The sequence below is a fragment of the Micropterus salmoides genome, unplaced genomic scaffold (assembly GCF_014851395.1).
Source record: "Micropterus salmoides isolate LMB-PRFRI ecotype aquatic unplaced genomic scaffold, ASM1485139v1 Ms_hic_scaffold_23, whole genome shotgun sequence".
Taxonomy (NCBI): Eukaryota; Metazoa; Chordata; class Actinopteri; order Centrarchiformes; family Centrarchidae; genus Micropterus; species Micropterus salmoides.
In genome coordinates, this window is record NW_024041484.1 from 16,216,968 (window position 1) to 16,238,308 (window position 21,341).

Genomic DNA, 21,341 nt, shown 5'->3' on the forward strand with positions numbered 1-21,341 from the left:
GGTGAGACTAATCATTAGTGTTTTAGTTGGTTTGATTTTCCACCTCCAATGAAGAGCAGCACGGTTGTCTTATCCAGTACAGTCCCAAGCACAGTTTTGCGTCTGTCAGACGGTCTTAGGGGAAACTACCATACCAGCAGAGCAATAACATAGGCTAATGCACAGCAGAGTATAAGGCAGGTAGACAACTTTTCCCCCAAAATATGACTTTATTCACAAAACGTCAGAGAACTCAGATGTGTGGGATAGATTCTGAATGTGCAGAAAGTTCTGAACACGAGTAGAAAACGAGCTGAAACAGCTCGAGCTATTTAAGCCCAGGGGTTTCCAAATGAATCAAGATGAACTAATTTATTGATGTGTAACATTTAAAGAGGTTACTCCTATCGTTCATGTCTACATGTGGTTTGACTCGGCAGAGATAATATTAAATGAGAAAAGTTTATCTACAGGAGAATACATACTTCAGTGCAACCCAGAATGCCTGAGAGCCTTACTGCATTATATTCAACTGTATTTTTCACATTTTTAATTGTCATCTGCCACCTGAATTGTGTTTCCCTTTACACAAATAAAGACATTTCTACCATAAATACCATATTCCAGAAAAGGCAGAAATTGGTGCAACAAAAATAATCATCAGAATGCACAAATGGATGCAATTATCAGGTGAAAATGTGTGGATTTCTGGGCTGGGCTAAGCCCCCCAATGTTTCAAGATCCTAACAACACCCCTGCTTAACGTAATTTCTGAGCATTTAAAAACCTTGCATACACAGGTTCTAAGAAGCCTATTCGGAACCTGTGATCTATAAATCTCAATTTAACTCGAAATTGACAGAATCTGCCTTACAATCAGTGATTTCCACTTATATAATGCTGGCACAAATGAGGGTTCAGTCAGGAATAGCCAAGGACCAAAAAAGAAGAGCAAACTTTTCTCTTTTGATTGTTCCTTTTATTGTATTTAACTTTTTTTTACTACATTCCCCTGTGCTGCTGTGACAATTTTAAAGTCCACTACATTGTTCATAAAGCCGATACAAAGTTCACCACAGGCTTGGGCAATCTGTAAGCGTCCCAAACTGTAATAACCCACATTACCAGCAAAAAAAATTACTTTTTCTAGACTTTGTTTAGAGATAAGATAATTTCAACGTCAAAGCAGGCTTTACTAATAGCTAACTACTTACTACAAGGTTTTCAGCATTACTCATACATAATTGATCATTTTCATATTTCCTTTTAGTAGAATGAAACCTTCAAAGAAAATGTGGAACAAGCCGATACAGAATGTATGATCCTCACAGTGTGTGAAATGACCCTTAAATCTACCTATAGTAAATAGAAGGCAAAAACTGTATTTTAGGAGATTATGTGATAGTTTGTGGTGTTGTATTGCATCTTCATCATCTTTAACATGACTTAGCAGCTTTAATAAACGACTTAGTGCAATTTCAAAGACAGGTGTTGCTTTGCATCTGCTAAGGTCTAGCAGTCGTGAAGGCACACACTCGTGACTTGTGAGACACTCCTACCAAACGCTGAGAGGGAAAAAAAACTAAAACTCCCTCTTTCTCCCCTCTCTGATCTCCCTTGGCCGCTCACCACAATCCCTCTAATAACAAGTGGGGCTTATCATCTTGCCAGGATCGACTACCGGAGAATCTGCCCCACAGGTACGGTAAAGCCTTACACACTTGTCGGTAGAGTATGTTTTCATTTGGATGCTGGCTGTGAAAATAAGACAGTCATGCACATGGGCTGGAGTTTGTATACATCAGACAGTTCCATAGAGTATTTGTGATGTACTCTACAATGGTACATCAAACCTTGCAACAAACAGTGCCCTAGATGTTTCCTCAAGAAGAAACCGCTATAAAAAGATTCCCATGTGCACACACGCCATTGAGAGCCAGACTGTCCTTGCTCAGTAAACCCAAGGGGACTTTTTATTACACTACTTATGCATTTTACGAGGACAGTTGTGTTGGCTAAGGAGCAGTTCCTCTAATCAAATGTTATGATGCGCCTATGAGAGAAGGTTTTCCAGTCAAACACTGATTCCCATAATCAGATGAGTCAGTACACCAAGGTTGTCCTCCTCAGACAACTTCAGTTTTGGGGGGGTGGGGGTGGGGTGGATGGAGTCCTGCAGAGGAAGTGTGTGTGTGTGTTTGTGTGCATTTGTGTATGTTTGGACAGCTTACTTGACAAGTGGACCAAATCATTTGGTCGGAGTAGGATGTGTTATTGTTTTTCCTCCGCATACCTTTTGTCACCTTAAATTGTAAAAACAACTCACCCCGAAAATAGGTTTTCCTGTGCAATGCTAATCTAAATTTCCTTGCATTAATGTGAAGCTGTTTACTGCGGCAAACTTAAAGTGGCGGGGAAGCGGAAAAGTTCCCCTCTGCATATAGTTTCTTCCTGTTTAGCAGAAGACAAATGGGAATTCATGTACCAACTGTGCACTGGCAAACAGTTCTCCTAATTACACTCCTAATGAAAAGCAAACACTGTGCGACACACACAATGTCAACAAACGACGACGTTAAGTACACACTCAAAACTTATTCCACCGTACAGGAACCATTAACAGCTGGCTGGGTGAGGTTTGCCTCTGAGGGAAGGAAAAGGAAACTGGATATGTACAGATGCCAAGGCAAGAGTCAGTGAACACACCGGCCCCGGTGGCATGCATTCATTTACCTTTCCTAGCAAGAGGAGAAGTGCCTGGCGAAACCGGAGTCTCTGGAACACGAAGAGGTCGTACACAGCCGACACGGCCAGCACCGTCACCCCCTGCTCCTTCCACAGCATACTGGCTGCTGCACACCACAGGCTGCCCAGCATCCAGCCCCAGCACAAGGCGAATGAGCTGCTGCCACATTGCCTGGTCTGAAAAGTCCCACGTGGGTCCCTACGAAGTCCACAGTGTCTCATATAGCAGAGGAGAGACAGCAAAAAAAACAACGCTGCGCCAACGTCCGCTCTCCCGACCACACCGGCGACTGCTTCAGTGTGCACCGGATGAGAGGCAAAGATAAGGCCAGCCAGCAGGCTCCACAGTCCTCCACCGAGAAGCGGGCGACTAAAGGCTGTGAAGAGGGCAGTGACCAGCGCGTGCAGCAACACGTTCAGCAGGTGGTAGCCCCAGGGACACAGGCCATGCAAGGTGTAGTTGAGGCGGAAGGAGAGGGTGCAGAGCGGACGGAAGGACTTGTGGCTGCCGCTGTGAGTGAGCAGGGTGCCCCAGAAGTCATCGTACAGGATGTTGGTCCACGGAGTCTCAGGAAGAAGGTCCTGGTTGGTCTTGATGGCTCGGCTAAAAGGAGCAGAAGAACAAGTTATTCTTAACCTTAAAGTTCATCAAATAAAGTTTCCACTATTATACATGAACATTTTTTTTTTAATTTAAATTTCAACAGATTCTGTGGTGTGTTGTTTTAAATATAGCATTTTCATTAGTTTTTCTTGTTATATACTATGTCGTGTTGACAAACTGTTATTTTGTAATACTAATTACAAATTTAGTTCAATAAATTTTATACATTTGCAATTACCTATTGAATATTTTTTTTTGCAACTGGTGGGAGCAAGCTGTGAACACAACACGACCATCTTATTGTCTTTAAAATAAGTATAATGAAATCGTAAGCAAACAATTGCCTATTTACACATCCGGCAGACGCAAAAAATCATTAGAATTAATTTGAAGTTGTGTTTCTGCATGCTACGGATGAAAAACAACGTCAAAGAGAGCCGTGAGAATGAACCAAAACAGTAAATGTGTGGGACCATGAAACCAAAATGAGCTGAAACTCACTGTAAAGCTTGAGTGAATTTATTTACATCACTATGAGCAACCTATTTCACTTATTTATCTAAAAAATATTATATTATATTTCACAATTAATATAAAAAATAGATAGCAGCTTTATGAAAAAAAAAACAATATGAAACTAAGTATTGTACGGAAGCCCTAAGCAGCCATCGATTCATATCTTTATTTTACTCCGTTTTCCCGTGATAATGGGATCATTTGTGATCTCGACATAACGACTGTTGTTTTCTCGCGTTCTCGAGGTAACTAAACAATAATTTAACACAGGGGTTGGCAAGAACGTTTCTTTATGGTAATTTCAAGGAACTTTCAGTGTCATTGATTAGCTGAGTTGGTAAGGCACAGGACTCATAGTTTTAAGATTGTGAGTTTGATCCTCATGGAAGACTAATAAAAAAAAAATCTTTTTAATTCTATTCATAACAACTTTGTTGAAGAGAATGATTAAAAAACACAAAGAAGAATATAAAACTTTGCAGAGAGTAAAGGTCAAACGTGCAACCCTTGGGATGCAAGTCCTGTGTTCTACCAACTGAACTAACTACTGACTCAGCAAATTGCCACGAAATTGTCATAAAGAAACGCACCGGCCGACCCCTGTATTCAGCTATGATTCGTCATCTCGACAAAACTATCCCGTTATCACGAGAAAATAATAGTCGTTATCTTGAGATCATGAGATAATTATCCCGTTATCATGGGAAAACGGAGTAAAAAAAAAAATTTAATCGATGGCCGTTTAGGGCTTTTGTAGTATTTTAACATATAGCGTGATTTTTTTTTTTGAACGGTTATAAAAAAGAAAGAAAAAATTCAACCCCCTGCAGGTACAGCATGGCCTCATATGGAATAGTATGTTTTTCACATTGCGGATAATCCAGCCAGAAGTGAAATTTAATACACAAATGCAATGAGAACACCAAAATGCAATAAACAGGCCACAGAGTGTGTGATTGAATATACAGATGTGTGCATTGTTGCTCTCACTCTCTCATTCTCACACAAACGCACAGCATGTACATATGTCACAGGTACCGGTGCACACACACAGGCAGGTGGTTTCACACCCCCGAGGCTGCTGTGGATTCTCATAATTAGCTGATCGTTACTGGGGACATGTTCGTGTACACTCACAGACTGCAACAAATGAGGTTCACCACAGGAATTAAGAGTGATGAATGGCAGCTACAACAACAGAGCTGAGAGGGAGAATCCCCCACAAGACATTTTAAAAAAAAACATATTAAATAATAAATATATTACTAACAAACACAAACAAAGCAAAAGGGAACTGGTCACAAGGGTAAAACCAGTATTTCCCATTTATTGTAAATATCTGGGCTTCTACTAGTTCACTTTTAATGCTGCAATTAATAAAGCATGCATTTTTTCTTAACACTTTCATACAATTTGAAACTTATTCAAACAAACTGAACAGGGACCACTGTACTCTAGTGACAGACCGGCCGATTAATAGGGCTGGTATCTGGCATTTTGAGATGATCTGCAACGGCTGATACCTGCACTCACAAAAGTGGCTAGCGTGAAATAGTGTTATACTGTAATGCAGTTGAATGACATCACTTCTGACAAACTGTACCTCACTCTTCCTTAATCACCAGTCATGTGAAATCATAACCCAAAGCATTTTTCTATTTCATTAATTACTACAAATTCCATCAAAACAACATGTTACTGGCTAAGATAACCACATATTTTAGATTGTACTGTGCATGGAATAATTGAATTACACATGTCTTATCTTTGTTTTGATATCTGCATTACATACCGGCCATCAGCCGCACTGCTCTCTAAATATTGGCACTGGCCATTAAAAAACCCATATTGGTCAACCATTAGTCAACTCTACTAGGAACTAAACTACTTAAAAGTCACTTTTGTGGTTCCCTGTTTGCATTTCCACCACATCTGAAGAACAATGAAGATTAGGATAACTCGAGTCATCCTGTTGTTTGTATTTGCTGTTGTGACAGATGTTTGAGATAGATGTCATGAATGAACAAAAAGGAGACGGAAAACTCGGTAGACCCACACAGTAGAAAATCTGCTGTGAGTGTTTGATGGCTACTTATTTCTGCTTCATAACATAATCACTGTGTCAATACCTGGGGTTCATTTTGAATGCTACAATTAATTTTATTCAAACAGCTGTTACAAACTGAATGAAGAATAGTTAATGATGATAGAATAGCAAGTTGATGCAGTGTCACTAAATATCAGGTAATAGCTTTTCCAAAGAGGCTTTAAAACAACAGTTGACTGTAGACAATGTCACGTACAGAATACCTACAAACTGACAAGTATGGGAGTAAAAAAAAAAATCTTATTTTAATTCACCTTATAGTAAATGTAAAAATGATTACTTATGAAAGACATGCATGATACAAGCAAACTATGCCCATGACCTTCGTACCACAGAAGTGATGGCTTTCACTTACAGTATGCATAACATCAAAAGATAAGAAAGATCTACCCACTGTGTGTGTTGACATGCCAATTACAAGCAGGGGGAAGGACACCAAGCAGAGTAATAACTCGTGGTCTTGTCCTCCTTGTACTGTATTTGCATGTGGCTACATTAAAACTTGTGTTATGTGAGAATGAATGTCATAAACTTTGTGTTTCCAAGATCTGATCACACTGGGCTAATGGCGATCCTTTTTCTCGGGGGCTTGATTACGATTAGTGCTGTTACTATGCATGTGCATGGCGCGCCAGAGAGGGAAAAGGACAGCGACGGGGGGCCAGTCGAGGACTTCCTTTGTCCAGAGATTGTAACTCAGTGCTGAGCGCATAAAGAAGCAGGAGGGAGGGAGAGAAAGAGGGTGATCGAGCGGCCAGCCTGTACCCAGCATGATAGCAGGTTAAAAGGGAAAGATTGACAATGGGAAAAAGAAAGCCCAAACAATAAAAAAGAACATCAAATGATAGATCAGGTGACAAAGCGACAAACTGCTCAATGTGTTAATGCATATGTTTTTTCCTTCAAGCCTACAGATCTGTCACTGCGTGAGCAAATTCATTTCCATTTCCCTGGATTGTTCTCCGCCAGGGAAAGGCAAGTGTGTGTTTCTCAGGCTCTGGGCTGCAACAAGCCAAAGTGGAACTCTCCCTTGTCCGATATGGAAGGACCCCAATGTATTACATCATTCAGTTTACTTTCTTTTTTACTGTAGTTCCACAGTGAGCCATCATTTATAAAATGTTTTACGGTCCCAGCACGTTCCAAGGTATGATATGATGGTGGGAGGACTAGGGAATATAAGAACAATAAACATATATTGAAATGTAATGATAATAGACATTGAACGTTTTATTAATGCTGTATTTATATGACCATATCATGTCCTGCGAGTGTAGATAGACCACGGCAACCTCACATTACTACACATGGCTTTGTGATTAGCCTCAAAAAGCACATAAAAGATGCTGATTCATTACCGAAATAGAATTAAGTACCATGTCCACCAAAATCTGCAACTGTGTCCGTGTTTTTGTACTTTCCTGTCCCCTCGGGCAATAACAGCTCAGAATCTAATCCAAACGTGGCTAGATTCACTCTCACCCAACTCCCTTGTGTCCCTTGGTGTGGGCTCAGAGCTCAATACTCTCTGGTGATAAATAATTAAAATATTCAAATCAGCGCCAACCACTCATCTCCCTCCCTGTTCCTGTCCGGCACTGGAGGCTGAAAAGAATGCATTAGCCATGAGGGTTGGAAAGTACTGGTGTGTGTGTGTGCGTGCGTGCATGTGCGTGCGTGCATGTTTGTGCCTGTAAGGGCTAAAGGAATAAATAGCCACATGCAAGGTGTCTGTCTTTGTTTCTGTGAGTGTGTGCACATGTGTGAGAGCGTGTGACAGCAGAGCCCGTGCTGACGGCTTCATTGAGACATGTCGCTGCAGCGGTGCAGATAGAGTGGTCTCCCGTAGTGATTGCTCTTACAGAGGGGGGTCTTTTGTATTCAGCCACCGTATATGGGGCAGGCAGGCTGCGGGGCACTCTATTCACAATCCTCAAAGTACAGGACGGGTTTGGTCTTTTCAATTTTCTTCCTTTTTGTGTGTGTGTGTGGGGGGGGGGGGGGGGGGGGGGTCGGAGGGATTTCCATCAGGGTCTGAAAAGAGACGTTAGTGGGTTTTTAAGTCCATTTGTAATAGGGTGAGGTCTTCTTTCACCTGTCCACTGCTTTTAGTGAAGAGAAAATTGGACATCTTTTCAATGTTTGAGTTTGTTTTTCAATATGCAAATTAAGCACTCTACAGCTTCCCCAGCAGTGATCTCATCTCACCACCAGTGATTTGCTTTTTCATGTGCTCTGGCTGTCTGCAGATGCACACTGGGCCTCCTTTTGGGACAGCGTGCAAATATGCAGGCGCATTGTGCAATGATTAGTAGTGCTGACCGATTAATCGTATTTTCATTGTCATCGCAATATGAACATGTGCGATAAACACATCACAAAATACTGCCTGAAATGCAATGAATAACTACACTGATGTTATTTAGGCTATGTATATATTTTAACGTATGCATAAATAAATAAATCTTTCCCTACAATTGCATACACGACTTGCAGTAGCTGACGGCCAACCGGTCAGCGCTTATTTGCTGACTGAGAAAAATAAATCAGCCACTCCTCTCTCTTCCAGCGCAAACATTAACTGCAGCAGTGAATAACAGCAGCAAGGAGGAGGAGGAGGACAGGAGGAAGGACTGATGTCTGAGAACTTCATTTTTTTTCTAAACATCACTCAGTATTTTGATGTCAGGAATATGATTCATTTTGACATTTTTTATTTGTTTCCACTGAGATATTATTGAGTTTATACAGTGACTTTGCTGCTGTAAACTTTACCGTTGCTGCTCTAGAAAGAACATTTAGTTATATTTAAAATATTTAATTATGATCTTGTAGTGAATTTAAAAAACAACCAGGCAGCTAATTTGTTCATTTATCACAAATCATATTTTCATTGCAACATTTAACAATGTTATCACACATCGCAGATTTTCCTCATATCATGCAGGCCTATTAATTAGGTGAATCCAAGTAAGAGCCATTATTCATTATTAGGCTACATCAGTCCCAAGGGAGGAGATGAGGACAAAGAGAGAGGAAGAGGAGTTTTTTTATTGGAGGAATGGAAATCATTGCATCTCCCAAAAATACAACTAAGGTGGGGCAGAATTTCCCAGCAGATGTTGTACAACCCACTCTTTTAATGACATTTTTTTAATTTCTTTAGCTCAAGGCAATCAAAATGCACAGATTTTCAGCTATGCCCTCTTCAGTATACAATAATCATGTAACTTAAGAGTATTTCCAACCTGACACCAACAATTACAACTGAACAGGTTAACAAGCAGCTGCCTCTGGTAAAATAATTTCCTTGCTGAAAAGATTCTTAATATTAAAAAGTGCCCTGTGGAGTTTTCTTGTACAAAAACAAAGTTATGTTTACATTTAATGTTTTTGCTACAGTCACTCCTGCCTCGATTATTCCCCTGAACAACTCTCATAAGGCAGAGGGACTCTTTCTCTTAGCTGGAAGTTTGAGCCCCAGAGTCAGACACTGCACCCTATAAAAAAAAGAGTTGTTTCCTTAATTGCATTCTTGTAGTAAAGTTGAGTTTACAGATTTCAGATGACAAGTTTGTGCACACAAACACACTGCACTACACTACAATATACACTCACCTAAAGGATTATTAGGAACACCTGTTCAATTTCTCATTAATGCAATTATCTAATCAACCAATCACATGGCAGTTGCTTCAATGCATTTAGGGGTGTGGTCCTTGTCAAGACAATCTCCTGAACTCCAAACTGAATGTCAGAATGGGAAAGAAAGGTGATTTAAGCAATTTTGAGCGTGGCATGGTTGTTGGTGCCAGACGGGCCGGTCTGAGTATTTCACAATCTGCTCAGTTACTGGGATTTTCACGCACAACCATTTCTAGGGTTTACAAAGAATGGTGTGAAAAGGGAAAAACATCCAGTATGCGGCAGTCCTGTGGGCGAAAATGCCTTGTTGATGCTAGAGGTCAGAGGAGAATGGGCCGACTGATTCAAGCTGATAGAAGAGCAACTTTGACTGAAATTACCACTCGTTACAACCGAGGTATGCAGCAAAGTATTTGTGAAGCCACAACATGCACAACCTCGAGGCCTCACCAGGTACCACTCATCTCCACTACAAATAGGAAAAAGAGACTACAATTTGCAAGAGCTCACCAAAATTGGACAGTTGAAGACTGGAAAAATGTTGCCTGGTCTGATGAGTCTCGATTTATCATGCCTTGTTACCACTGTGCAGGCTGGTGGTGGTGGTGTAATGGTGTGGGGGATGTTTTCTTGGCACACTTTAGGCCCCTTAGTGCCAATTGGGCATCGTTTAAATGCCACGGCCTACCTGAGCATTGTTTCTGACCATGTCCATCCCTTTATGGCCACCATGTACCCATCCTCTGATGGCTACTTCCTGCAGGATAATGAACCATGTCACAAAGCTCCAATCATTTCAAATTGGTTTCTTGAACATGACAATGAGTTCACTGTACTAAAATGGCCCCCACAGTCACCAGATCTCAACCCAATAGAGCATCTTTGGGATGTGGAACGGGAGCTTCGTGCCCTGGATGTGCATCCCACAAATCTCCATCAACTGCAAGATGCTATCCTATCAATATGGGCCAACATTTCTAAAGAATGCTTTCAGCACCTTGTTGAATCAATGCCACGTAGAATTATGGCAGTTCTGAAGGCGAAAGGGGGTCAAACACAGTATTAGTATGGTGTTCCTAATAATCCTTTAGGTGAGTGTACACTCCCACTCTATGTGGTCTGACTGCATAAACCTACCGTTACTTAAAACTAAATGTTTTCGTGTGCTCTATAAAGAGAACAGCAATATTAACTGCATTGCTAAACACTACACTTGAGTCTATTTTAAATATTTGGGCTCTCATCCAGCCTGTCTGTCTGCAGCATGTGCACTGGCTGGCCTGCTCCACTCTAATACACATCTGCAGAAGAAACTGCCATCATTTAACATAATCAGGACTGGCTGACTCATAACCTTTTGTAGCATGTGTAGTGCATCCTCCTGCTCCCTGATGGCAGTAATGAGATGGATTAGCCAATCATCATGAAAACAGTGCTGTTAATGGATACTGGCCTGGACAATGTTTCACAGATATCAGCACCTCTTTGTTCATTTCATTTTTTTTATCTTCCGTTTGCTACCATTATGTCTTTCTGTCTAGCCATTCTTTTATCTTGATTTCTATTATTTATGATGTTAACATAATTCCGTCCATGTGCTCCATCCATGTTATTGCCTAACTTGTCACATTTACTTTCTTCCTTTCTGCTCCTTTATCTGTTTTATCTTCCTGCTCTGCCCCTATAACTCATCTGAACTGGTCTGCATTGGTACCGAGCCCTTTTCAATACCCCTTGTCTGGCCAAGATCTATAAAATTTCCATCTCCTTAGTGAGCAATCTGAGAGCTAATTAAGCACACAGACAGACAGAGATTTGTGGCAGACAGGCCTATTCACACAATGCTAATCTTGGGCTGGCGCACCACTGATATTGCTGGCTTTGTGCAGGAGCAACAGAAACGGAGATGATTAAAATGCTATAAGAACAAAAAAAGGCCTCCATACTGAAGGGACAAAACCAATCCATATCACTGCAGCACAGTGGAAAATGTGTTGAGGTGGCACCACCAAAGAGCAGTGTGATTACAGAGCTGCCACCTTTATAAACAAGAAATTCAACATGTTTTGCGTATGGTGCAGCATGCCCAGTTTGATTCCAGTAGGGACCCTTTTGTTGCATTTCACCACCCCACCCCGATGCTTCCTGTCTAGCTGTACTGTCACTATAAATAAATTAAAACAAAAAGTTATGCCCCTACACTCTGCGACAACAGGGATCTTGTCTCAGTGTGATGGATGGATGCGATGAAGCTAATGAATTCTTGGTCCCAGTCTGTGTCAGACTGTGCGATATCGGTTTTGAGGCATGCCAGATTTTGCCACTTATCCCTTGTAAATTGTAGCACTACAATGTAAACAGGCAAAAAGCAAGCAGAGACAACTTCATCTTGCATCACCCATCTGCGCTGTTCTCATGTTTTTTTGAAAACGCAGCAAAAAACAAGCACTGACCATTAGGTCCCCCTTTTCCCTTCCGTCTTCCCCCTTTCTATTTAAAAAATGGTGGCTAGAGTGGCCAATCAGCATGTGTATTCTTCATGTACTGTGGTTGTGGCTCATAGCAGCAGCCAAACTGTAAGAATTAGTTTCTAAATTTCTGACAAAGGCTGTCCTTGGTTGTCAAAGCCCTAAATCAGTGTTTGGGTGACATGAACTTTGCACTGCCGACCAAGGTTTTCATCATTGTTACCACAAAATGGGACCTAGCTGTGGCCTACACGAGTCCAACTGATGTAGTTTTGTATCAATCCACTCGACGTCCGAGTAAGTAAGTTGGGAAAACACACAGCTTTTATTCCACGCATGTCACAAGCTTGTATGTCCACTTGTTTTTCTTTGCTGGGTCATAAACAACTACAATTGGACACAGTATGAAAACCTTGTGGCCCCACAGCTAGTCTCTTCCTCTATACCTAGTTCAACGGCTAACGATCTAAAATTGTGACAGAGCCTCTGTTAAAGTAATGGTAGACAAACATGCCTCATACAATCATATTTATCTCACAACTAAAACAGCTATTACATGTAAGGGCCTTTAAAACACACTGCAAAAATAACATGACCGCAATAAATGGTAATTTTTTTAAGCAAGAACATCATTCGTCCAACATTCTTTTGTTTCGGTTTCACCAATATGAGGATTTGCTGATTATCTTTGTCTTATGTCATTGAAAACTGGACATACAGATATTCGATTTTTTGACTGTTGGTCGGACAATTTTTTCAACACCAGAAATTGTATTAATTGATAGCCCTATTACCACAGGATTGCACAAAAACAATATGGACAAATATAATGGAGAATGAGTATTAAAACAATGTAATGCTTGCTAATGTACTGACAATAAATCGAAAGAATTGATTTAGACATTACACTTTTCTGAGTTCTCAAAACAATTTGCATTAGAAGACAAGGCTCTTATCACACCCACTACCAGTTATTGATTTCATCTTCATTTGTATTCGGTCTCACATGCACTAGCAGCAGGATCAGGGGCAGTGCATTAAACAGAGCTGGAGAGCGTGTAAGTGTGGGTGGGTGTCAGGGTCCAGGTCACCTCCGTGTTAATCCAATCCTAACAGGATTAGAAAGTGGTCATAAAGTGCAGAGTTTCTGAGACATTCTGGGAGGTCGGTGGTCAGCGAGTAATCAGATTAAAGGTTGTGTGTTGTGTGTATGTGCACTCAAGGCTCAACAATCATACTGCACATGTAGAGTGACACCATATGTAATCTACAAGAAACAGTGTCCTAGTTCCTTGCGGTGTTACAGTTGGCAGGAAAACACTGCTCGTGGCTTTGTTCCCAGCGAAGCCACAGCTGGTCAGGGATAAAAAAAATCCCATAAATTTCACCTCAGTGGTCACTCCAGCGGGAGGCATATTGTCTGCACCACATGAGGCAACTGAACATGTGGCGATGGTGATCAGGTCTTTCTATCTCTCTTTTTTAATCCTAGAAGTACCTACCTATCCATCACAGAGCAACGTTGAACGATCATGCGTAAAGCCATTACGCCTGCTGGCTGGGCCTGTTGGCTGATTATCAGCTGCTATTATCCTGTCAGTATGCGGCCACAGCACCATGGCAGGCAAATGAGAAGACGGTGATGAAGATGAAAGACACTAGAACTCTGGCTTTATGATTTTGTGTCCTCTTCCTTCCTTAATAGAGACACTTTTCCAATTTAATTCGTATTTCTTCTCCTTACAAAAGGTTATGCTGCAGACTTAGACAATACATAAAGATTTTAACACAATATTTCCTTTATTATCATCAATTGTATCTGTTAGTTTGTATATCTGTAGGCTGAGAGGTCAGGAAGTGAACATTAAGGGTGTGTTCAAATATCATACGTCAACAACACCACTGGCAGAACAATACCAGAAGTGGCACCGCTACTTTCCCACACTCCGTCCCACGCCAAACTGGCTCGAATAGGGGAGGAGAGGAAAAATGCATAAATGTCCAGATAGCATTTATAAAACTCACACTGTCAGACTGCCAGTGGCCTAGCGGTGAAAGATTTATGCTTAGCCTTGCAGAGGCTCTTCCCGTTTGGGGTGCGTAAGACGAAATTTGACATTAATTTGGCAGATTTTATGCCCAGCTCAGATTTGTTTCTTTCCATCATTTGAAATGTGTGAACAGTGATAAACTGCTGCTGGATGGTGTTCAGCATAACTGGGCACTGATGGGATGAAAAAAAGAAGAAGGAAAAAAAACTGTCAATGTTTTCATCTCTTTGTTATATCTGTATTTTACTGAAATTAAATGTGAGACACAGGGGATGAAACTTACTTTGTAGTCAAGGCACTAACCTAAATTCTTTCACCCCCGCTCAGTTCACTGGATCTATCTTTTCATTGATTGAAAATAGCCCATCCTGCAGCTCCCAGCATTTTTCCCAAGGGTGCAGAATAACCAGCCATAAATTTGGCGGAATGAAAAAGGCCAGTTAAATGACTTATTTCAACTCTTCATGCAGAGATTAGTGTGAATGCACAGCAAATTACACAGGGCACTAGCACTATTTAGATGGTGTCTTTTTTGCTAAACAGCTGCAGCTAACACCAGCAAAGATTTATATTTACAGTTATTATATTTGTTGCTCACAGATCCATGCAATGAATGTATGTTTACTCAGAGGAAATGCTTGTTTACTGAGGGCTCATTGTTTACTGCATCAAGCTAGCTGACCTTCCTACTGAAGGAAATATGAAAAACCTGCACAAATATTTCAAAGACTGAATCTGAAGTTTTGCATTCTAATGAAAATACTAATCCAACGACCTCAGCTGACCCCATCTAATTCCCATTGCCTGTAATACAACATTTAAGTGCACATTCACACACAAGCATGTATTCAGTCTTGCATTAACACTATAGGGCTAATGCTATACAGTATGTGTTGATGCATACACAAATGTTTGTATTTGTTTAAATCCCTAGTCACAGACACCTTATCTGAACTTAGTATGCACATTACCGTACTTATTAGCACACACATTAATAGCAATGCTCTAAAAAGACAAACATTAATAAAAGACTGAGGATGATTACAAACATGGTTATGTTCCACTCACATCAATATTTGGCCTAAGTACAAGTAACAGAAGTGTAATTTAATTGATGTCATCAAAAGACACACTTCTGGATCATTCGTCCTAATCACCGAAGTCCAGCTGCTATAGCTTCATCATCAAGTCTACTCATACCTGATTAAGATAAAGTCTCCTCTACATCCTCACTCTGTCCAAGCAGCCAATCAGGAGAAACAGATTTCTTCCGGGGGCTCTCGGCTTCAAAGAGGCTGAGCTAAGCGTCAGGAAGTTGGCTGTCTCTCTTTTGTCAGGCCAAGGACTTGCTTTCATGTCCCCTGTGAAGCCGGTTTCCTGATTAGCAGAACAGCTAACTCCAAATAGGCCACGGTCAACTCATTGTGCTTAACTTGAATGTGTGCCGTGCATTTAAATAGACTATGACTTGAAAATATATAATGATTGATAAATAAATAATATTTATGCCTGTTTCATGTTCCTTACATGAATATCAAAAGTTGTCTCACTGAGCCATCTAATAAGTTCTGTTGAGTAGTCTGAAAAGCATCAGCTTGAGTTTGGCAGCTAGAAGCCAGACCATGGAAATAACTGGAGAGTTTTGAAGACGCATAGTGATGTATTTTGAATTTGAAATAACTGCTGACCCACATCTCTGGGCTTCCAAATAGCAGGACTTCTTCAAAAAGATATTCTAGATCTAAAAATTAGGCATGATTCAACTTCTGTGGATAGCAAAAGCAAAAACCCAAGGACAGTACAACAATTTGTTTGTTCATGTCAGGTGCAAGAGTGTGTCTATGTTTTTTTTTTTGTTTTTTTTACAAAGGAGAGCACTCTGCAATCATCTCTTGATTGGTTCGAACTTCAATATGCAAAGTAAAATGTCTATACTTGTTGTGCAAAAATGTCTCTAAAACTAATAGTTTTTAGAAATACTTTCTTGCCAAAAATTAGATGAGAAGATCAATACCACTCTCATGTCTGTCTGGATGAAGTATGAAACTAGAAACAGGGAGGTGATTAGCTTAGCTTAATAATGCTGAATGCAGGGGCAAACTGCTACCCTGTTTAGCACATTATATCCTATTTGTGTAATCCTATTGTTTCAACAAACAGAAATGTAACAACAAATAGCATGAAATATCCTCCCTGCTATGTGTTTTTAGTCTAAGCTAAGCTAAGATAACCGCCTCCTGATTCTAACCCATACTTAATGGACATTTAAGTCATAACCATCTTCTCACCTGACTCTGGGCATGAAAGCTGAAAAACTGAAATTAAACTTGGTTTAATACCTGTGTAGAAGAAGGGAGTTACAAACTCAATTTCACTCTATAACCTCTTGTATTGTGACAAATAAATCAACCTTGTACCGTGTGTTATCTTACACAGACATTTTTCTAGGGCTGCCACAGACTAAAGATTTTCCTAGTCGACTATTAGTTGTTAGTTCAAGCCATTAGTCAAATATTGGTATAATTTTATTATTTAAATATATATATTTGGGGGCATAAGGTTTAAGGTTGTGTTTGGTCCTGCTCTGTGTTCACTCGGATGTTCCTGCACCCAGGTCAGTTGCCCGCTCATTCGGCTCTGGTTTTGGTGCTCATTCGGTGCCACTGCAGCATTTCCCGCTGGCTCCCTCACCTCGGTCCTGAAAAAATCCTCCACCCAGTTGGTCCAAAGTTCCTGTGCAAGTGTGCAGAGTCAGCTACTAGGGCTGCTAACTAGCTAATGGCAGCGATATTTCCTATGCTCACACCGTCCACACCGTCTCTGATAATGTATAATAAGTGTATAGAAGCAATAAGTTCTTTGATAATACATCCATGAGCCGTGTGCGTCGGTAAGTGACCTCCGTGTTACTTGTGGTTTTTGGGTTTTGTCTTAGACTAACTGACCAATGAAAACTTGGTTGACTAAGGTCCGATTCCTGTTTGAACCAATGTGAGGATGATACATTGTTTAAATGTTCCTACTGGTCCAGATTGTATTCACAAAGGAAAAAACTTACATACTACAGTACTTTGGTGTACTGTTGACTAGGGTTGGGCAAGTTACTTAGAAATAGTAATATATTAATAGTTAGTTATTAATCCTTTAAAAAGTAATAATATTACTTTACTTATTACTGGGTGATAAAAGTAACTATGTTATCTAAATTATGTTACTCATTATGTTATTATATTACTTTCACTAAACCCCCACCTAAAACAAAGCGTTACTCAGTAATGTGTTACTGCCCAACACTAATGTGACAAACTTTTTAACTTTCACTCAACACTGCTCAAAAATTCGCTGGAATCCATTCTTTCATTTTATAACATATATATATTTGAATAATTCAATGTTCTTCTGCACCTTTTCCATTAATTGAGAAACGTTCTCTCAGCCAAATAATCAGGAGGCATCAGGCCAGGTTTGTCCCCTGCTAGTTGAAATTTTGATAGCAAACGTGCTAGTTCACTAGTCATTAAAACAGGAAGAGAAAACATTTTTATAACCAACGAAATGACACATACAATAGTAATCTTTTTATTATTTGTTCGAATGTTGTTCAAAATGACACACTTCAGAGTTCACGCGACAGTGGTCCTAGACCAACCCTTCAAGGTGGACCAGACAGAGGTTGTTTGGTCTACACCACAGTTTGAGTCTGGCGTTCACACCAACCCAAGGGAAGGGAGTAAATGCTCCAGGCTTCGGAATATCTGGACTAAACAAGGATAGTGTGAACCGGCTCTAATACTCTTCTCATCGACTTACGGTTTAGTTGACTATTAGGGGCAGCCTTACATTTATCAATACACTACATTTCCAGTGGTTAAAAAATTATGAGCCCAATCATTGAGAGTGTGACTCCTCATCTATTTTTTAGCAGATTGATTGCCGAGTCTTTATCTTCATCTAAGTGATTGATTGATCACTTCCCATAGTTGGTCGCACAAATAGAGGTGATCTGACGACAATGGCACCACTGCCACCTCAGCTAAAAAGGAGGCTGAGCCCACCGCAGCGTTCCTTGAGTGATGGTGTCAATAAAAGGCTGTGATGAATCCTCAGCCTTGCCAGAGGTAAAGGCTATGGGAAATCAATGGCTAATAAAACTAATGCTTTATTCTCCCAGAGGACATAAATATAGCAGACCTGGTGAAGAGAAAGACTGGGTTGGAATTTAAGGGTGGCAAAACTCACGCCTCAAGAAAGCTGTGGAATTAATTGAGTTTTATATAGTAGGATGAACATGCTAACTTATTGTACAACTGCAGATGTACAGGAAGGAAACATGCAGAATAGTATCTAGTTGAAGCATGTTAAGCATGCTTCCAGGCAAACCTGCCACATATAGCGTTTGTACTTGAAAAAAAAGCAAAATATCTGAATGCAATCCAATTGAAAATCACTTAAGACTGAGGTTTGGGGAGTGTACAGTTCAGTTCAACAGCAAATACAATTTCACACCTCCATGAACACCCCAAAGACCACCAGGAACGTCTTTGGAAAAGAGCTCTTATAAACAGTTGGTTTCTCCCTTATACATTAAGACAGGAGCTCCTAATGTGAAATCATAGACATTTTAAAAATGTCTCACCCCATAAATATGCCATAGCCTACAGTATGGTACTGTGCCCAACAGCTTCACAGTGAAAAACACATTTAATGAGCCAATGTCCAGGAACACTGGAGCTGAGAGTTTTATAGGGTTTTCTAAAATCCTTGGCTTTCCCACACGTCCAGCTCTTATCAGTGAAACAGTGGCCAACTTTAACACCCTCCATCAATCCATCCCACCGGTGGGATTCAACCAGAAAATCACCCCAGCATTTAGAAACAGAAAGAAAGAAAGAAAGAACACAAATGAGCAGCCTGTCTGTCCAAATTCTGCATCCAGTATGGTCCCGACAGTTGATTACAGTGTCTGACTGTGGACGGGTAATTAGGGTGGCCTCCCTGAGTCGCCTGTATCTGCAGTGATAAATGTGATGCTTGATTAAAAGCAGAGTGAGTGCTGTTCTCCACACAATGCATAAATCATGCCTGTGTACATGATTTAAAAATGCCAGACAGATGTTGCTGCACAGTATCTCAGCTCGCTGCTGGAGAGAATTTATGCAGAGTCTTAATTTGTTGCTTGCCAATTTTACCATCCTAATTATAATATGCAAAAATGAGTAACAGGGCTGCTCTTTATTCAAAATTCCAACTAGAACTTGAAGGAGGAAAAATGTAATATTCGATCTGTAATTATCTGTTTGAATTGGAAATTCAGTGAAAAGTGCGACAGGCTGTGCCTTGTAATCCAGTGACTGTCCATCTGATCCAGGGCGTGCCCCGTTGCCTTTACAGTAAACTAATGTTGTTCTTTCCATCAACAAAAAATGGATTAAACTAGCTAGACACGCTGAACGAATATAATGACACCAATTCATCTGAGAATTAATGTGAGAAATGTTTCTTTATTCAACTCAATAGAAAAATACGTAGATAAAGGTAAGGCTGTTGGCTGATTTTGTAGAGGGAGTTTAGACACTGCTCATCATCATTTTGCAACATCACTAACAGATGTGCAGGGCATTGCATTGTGGGATTGTTGGCAGAAACATGCCATGGTCACTTTTTCTGCTCCATTATGGAATTAGAGTACACTACATACTGCATACATTTCACACTCAAATAAATGGGATGGCAGTCAATTCCAGTGCAAAATATGTAGGCTATAGTTTGTACTACTGTAGATGGGGAGTGATTTCAGACACAGCCATAGCGTAGGAGGCTATGTGGTTTGTGTTCAAATTAATTCAAACAAATTCTATCAATTTCTATATATTTCTATCAAAAAAAAAACAGTGACTTTTTCCTGTCGAAAAATATCCTGCCGATGTTACTATGGTAACTCCAGCACGTGATTATGTGTTTTTTCAGCATCAGGTACAACTCCTTTCCCTTTTCCCTTACCTCTTTAATTCACTGTACCTTCTGCTTCAACAATCAATCCCGCTGGCCTAGTTCCAGAAAAGCTGCGGGTGTTGGCACAGTGACCTATAAAAACGTGCACCTCCAGTCACCTGAACTCATCATTATGGAAGCCCCTCTTCCATGCTTGAAGTAAACTGGGGGACTTGGACGCAGAGGACAATGCGTTGCCTGGCACTGATTTTCTCTACAGGGAATAGATGAATGTTGATAGGTTTGAAGAGTCACGGCTCACAAAGGTGCCAATGTTCTCAGCTCACTTTACCGCGCGCACACTAGTTTGAATTTAGGCACAACATGCAGAGCACCAGGTGTGGACACACTGCATCAACAATACCCACCAAAACCCTCTCCAGAGGGTTGCAGACCCAATACTTTCACTGGAATCAACAGTAAGGCAGATCTTGGCAATGTCTAGCTGGGTCTACTGTCCCTTTCCAAAGAAAAGAAGTTAGTTTTCTCTAGTCTGCATTAACAATCTGTGTATCAGACCCCGAAAACCATTGGAACTACTGAACTGCTGTGTTCACCTGACACTTCTGCTATATAAAATAGCACAGAGGAATAAAGAGTGGACTATCTCTGCTGAAGGCTATTCAAATGTGGACATGAAGAGTCCATATTTTGTGCTACAGGTCTGTTCCGCGGAGACCAAACTTCCTAGTTCCTTGGAGAAACCAGATCAATTTTGATCAATTTTGATCTGGTGCTGAGATTATAATGAGGACGAGTTTAATTGCTGATGACAAATCACAGAGCCAGTGGAGGATCTTAGTGCTGCCGTGTTGCCAAGGGAGCAGCTGGAGAAACAAAGGAGCATTCTGTTTCTGCTCAAAAGCCTTCTGTCTCTGATTTAAAAAAAAAACACTTAATGCTCCACTAGAATTGGTTTGTAATCTGATCACAAATTAAAAAATGCAGCTATTGATATGAGAATGTAGAGGATTTGTGCCTTTATGGTTGCATGTATAGAATGAGTGAGTTGAAAAAGGAAACAAAACACGTGCAGTGTCACACTCTGGAGCAGCGAGGCTTCTTTGCATAGACAGCTTTCAGTGGTCAGATTCACATGCAGCTTTTGTAATGGCCAAGTATGCCGCACAGCACTGTATCCAATCCAGAATAGGCCCTCCTTCTTCTGCCCGTGACCAGTTTCACATTCCAGCATTAGCCAGAGAGAAACAGCAGCTTCAGAGGGGCTCCGCAGG

The 21,341-nt window shown here is 40.6% G+C and overlaps 1 protein-coding gene across 1 annotated transcript in view; it reads right to left on the bottom strand.

Annotated features, from left to right (window-relative positions):
• Positions 1–21,341, bottom strand: part of LOC119918122 (protein O-mannosyl-transferase TMTC2-like) — a 78,484-nt gene that overhangs the window by 27,875 nt on the left and 29,268 nt on the right. The window contains exon 2 of the mRNA XM_038738666.1: positions 2,713–3,328. Within this exon, the coding sequence (XP_038594594.1) occupies positions 2,713–3,328 (616 nt within the window). The remainder of the gene's footprint in view (positions 1–2,712; positions 3,329–21,341) is intronic.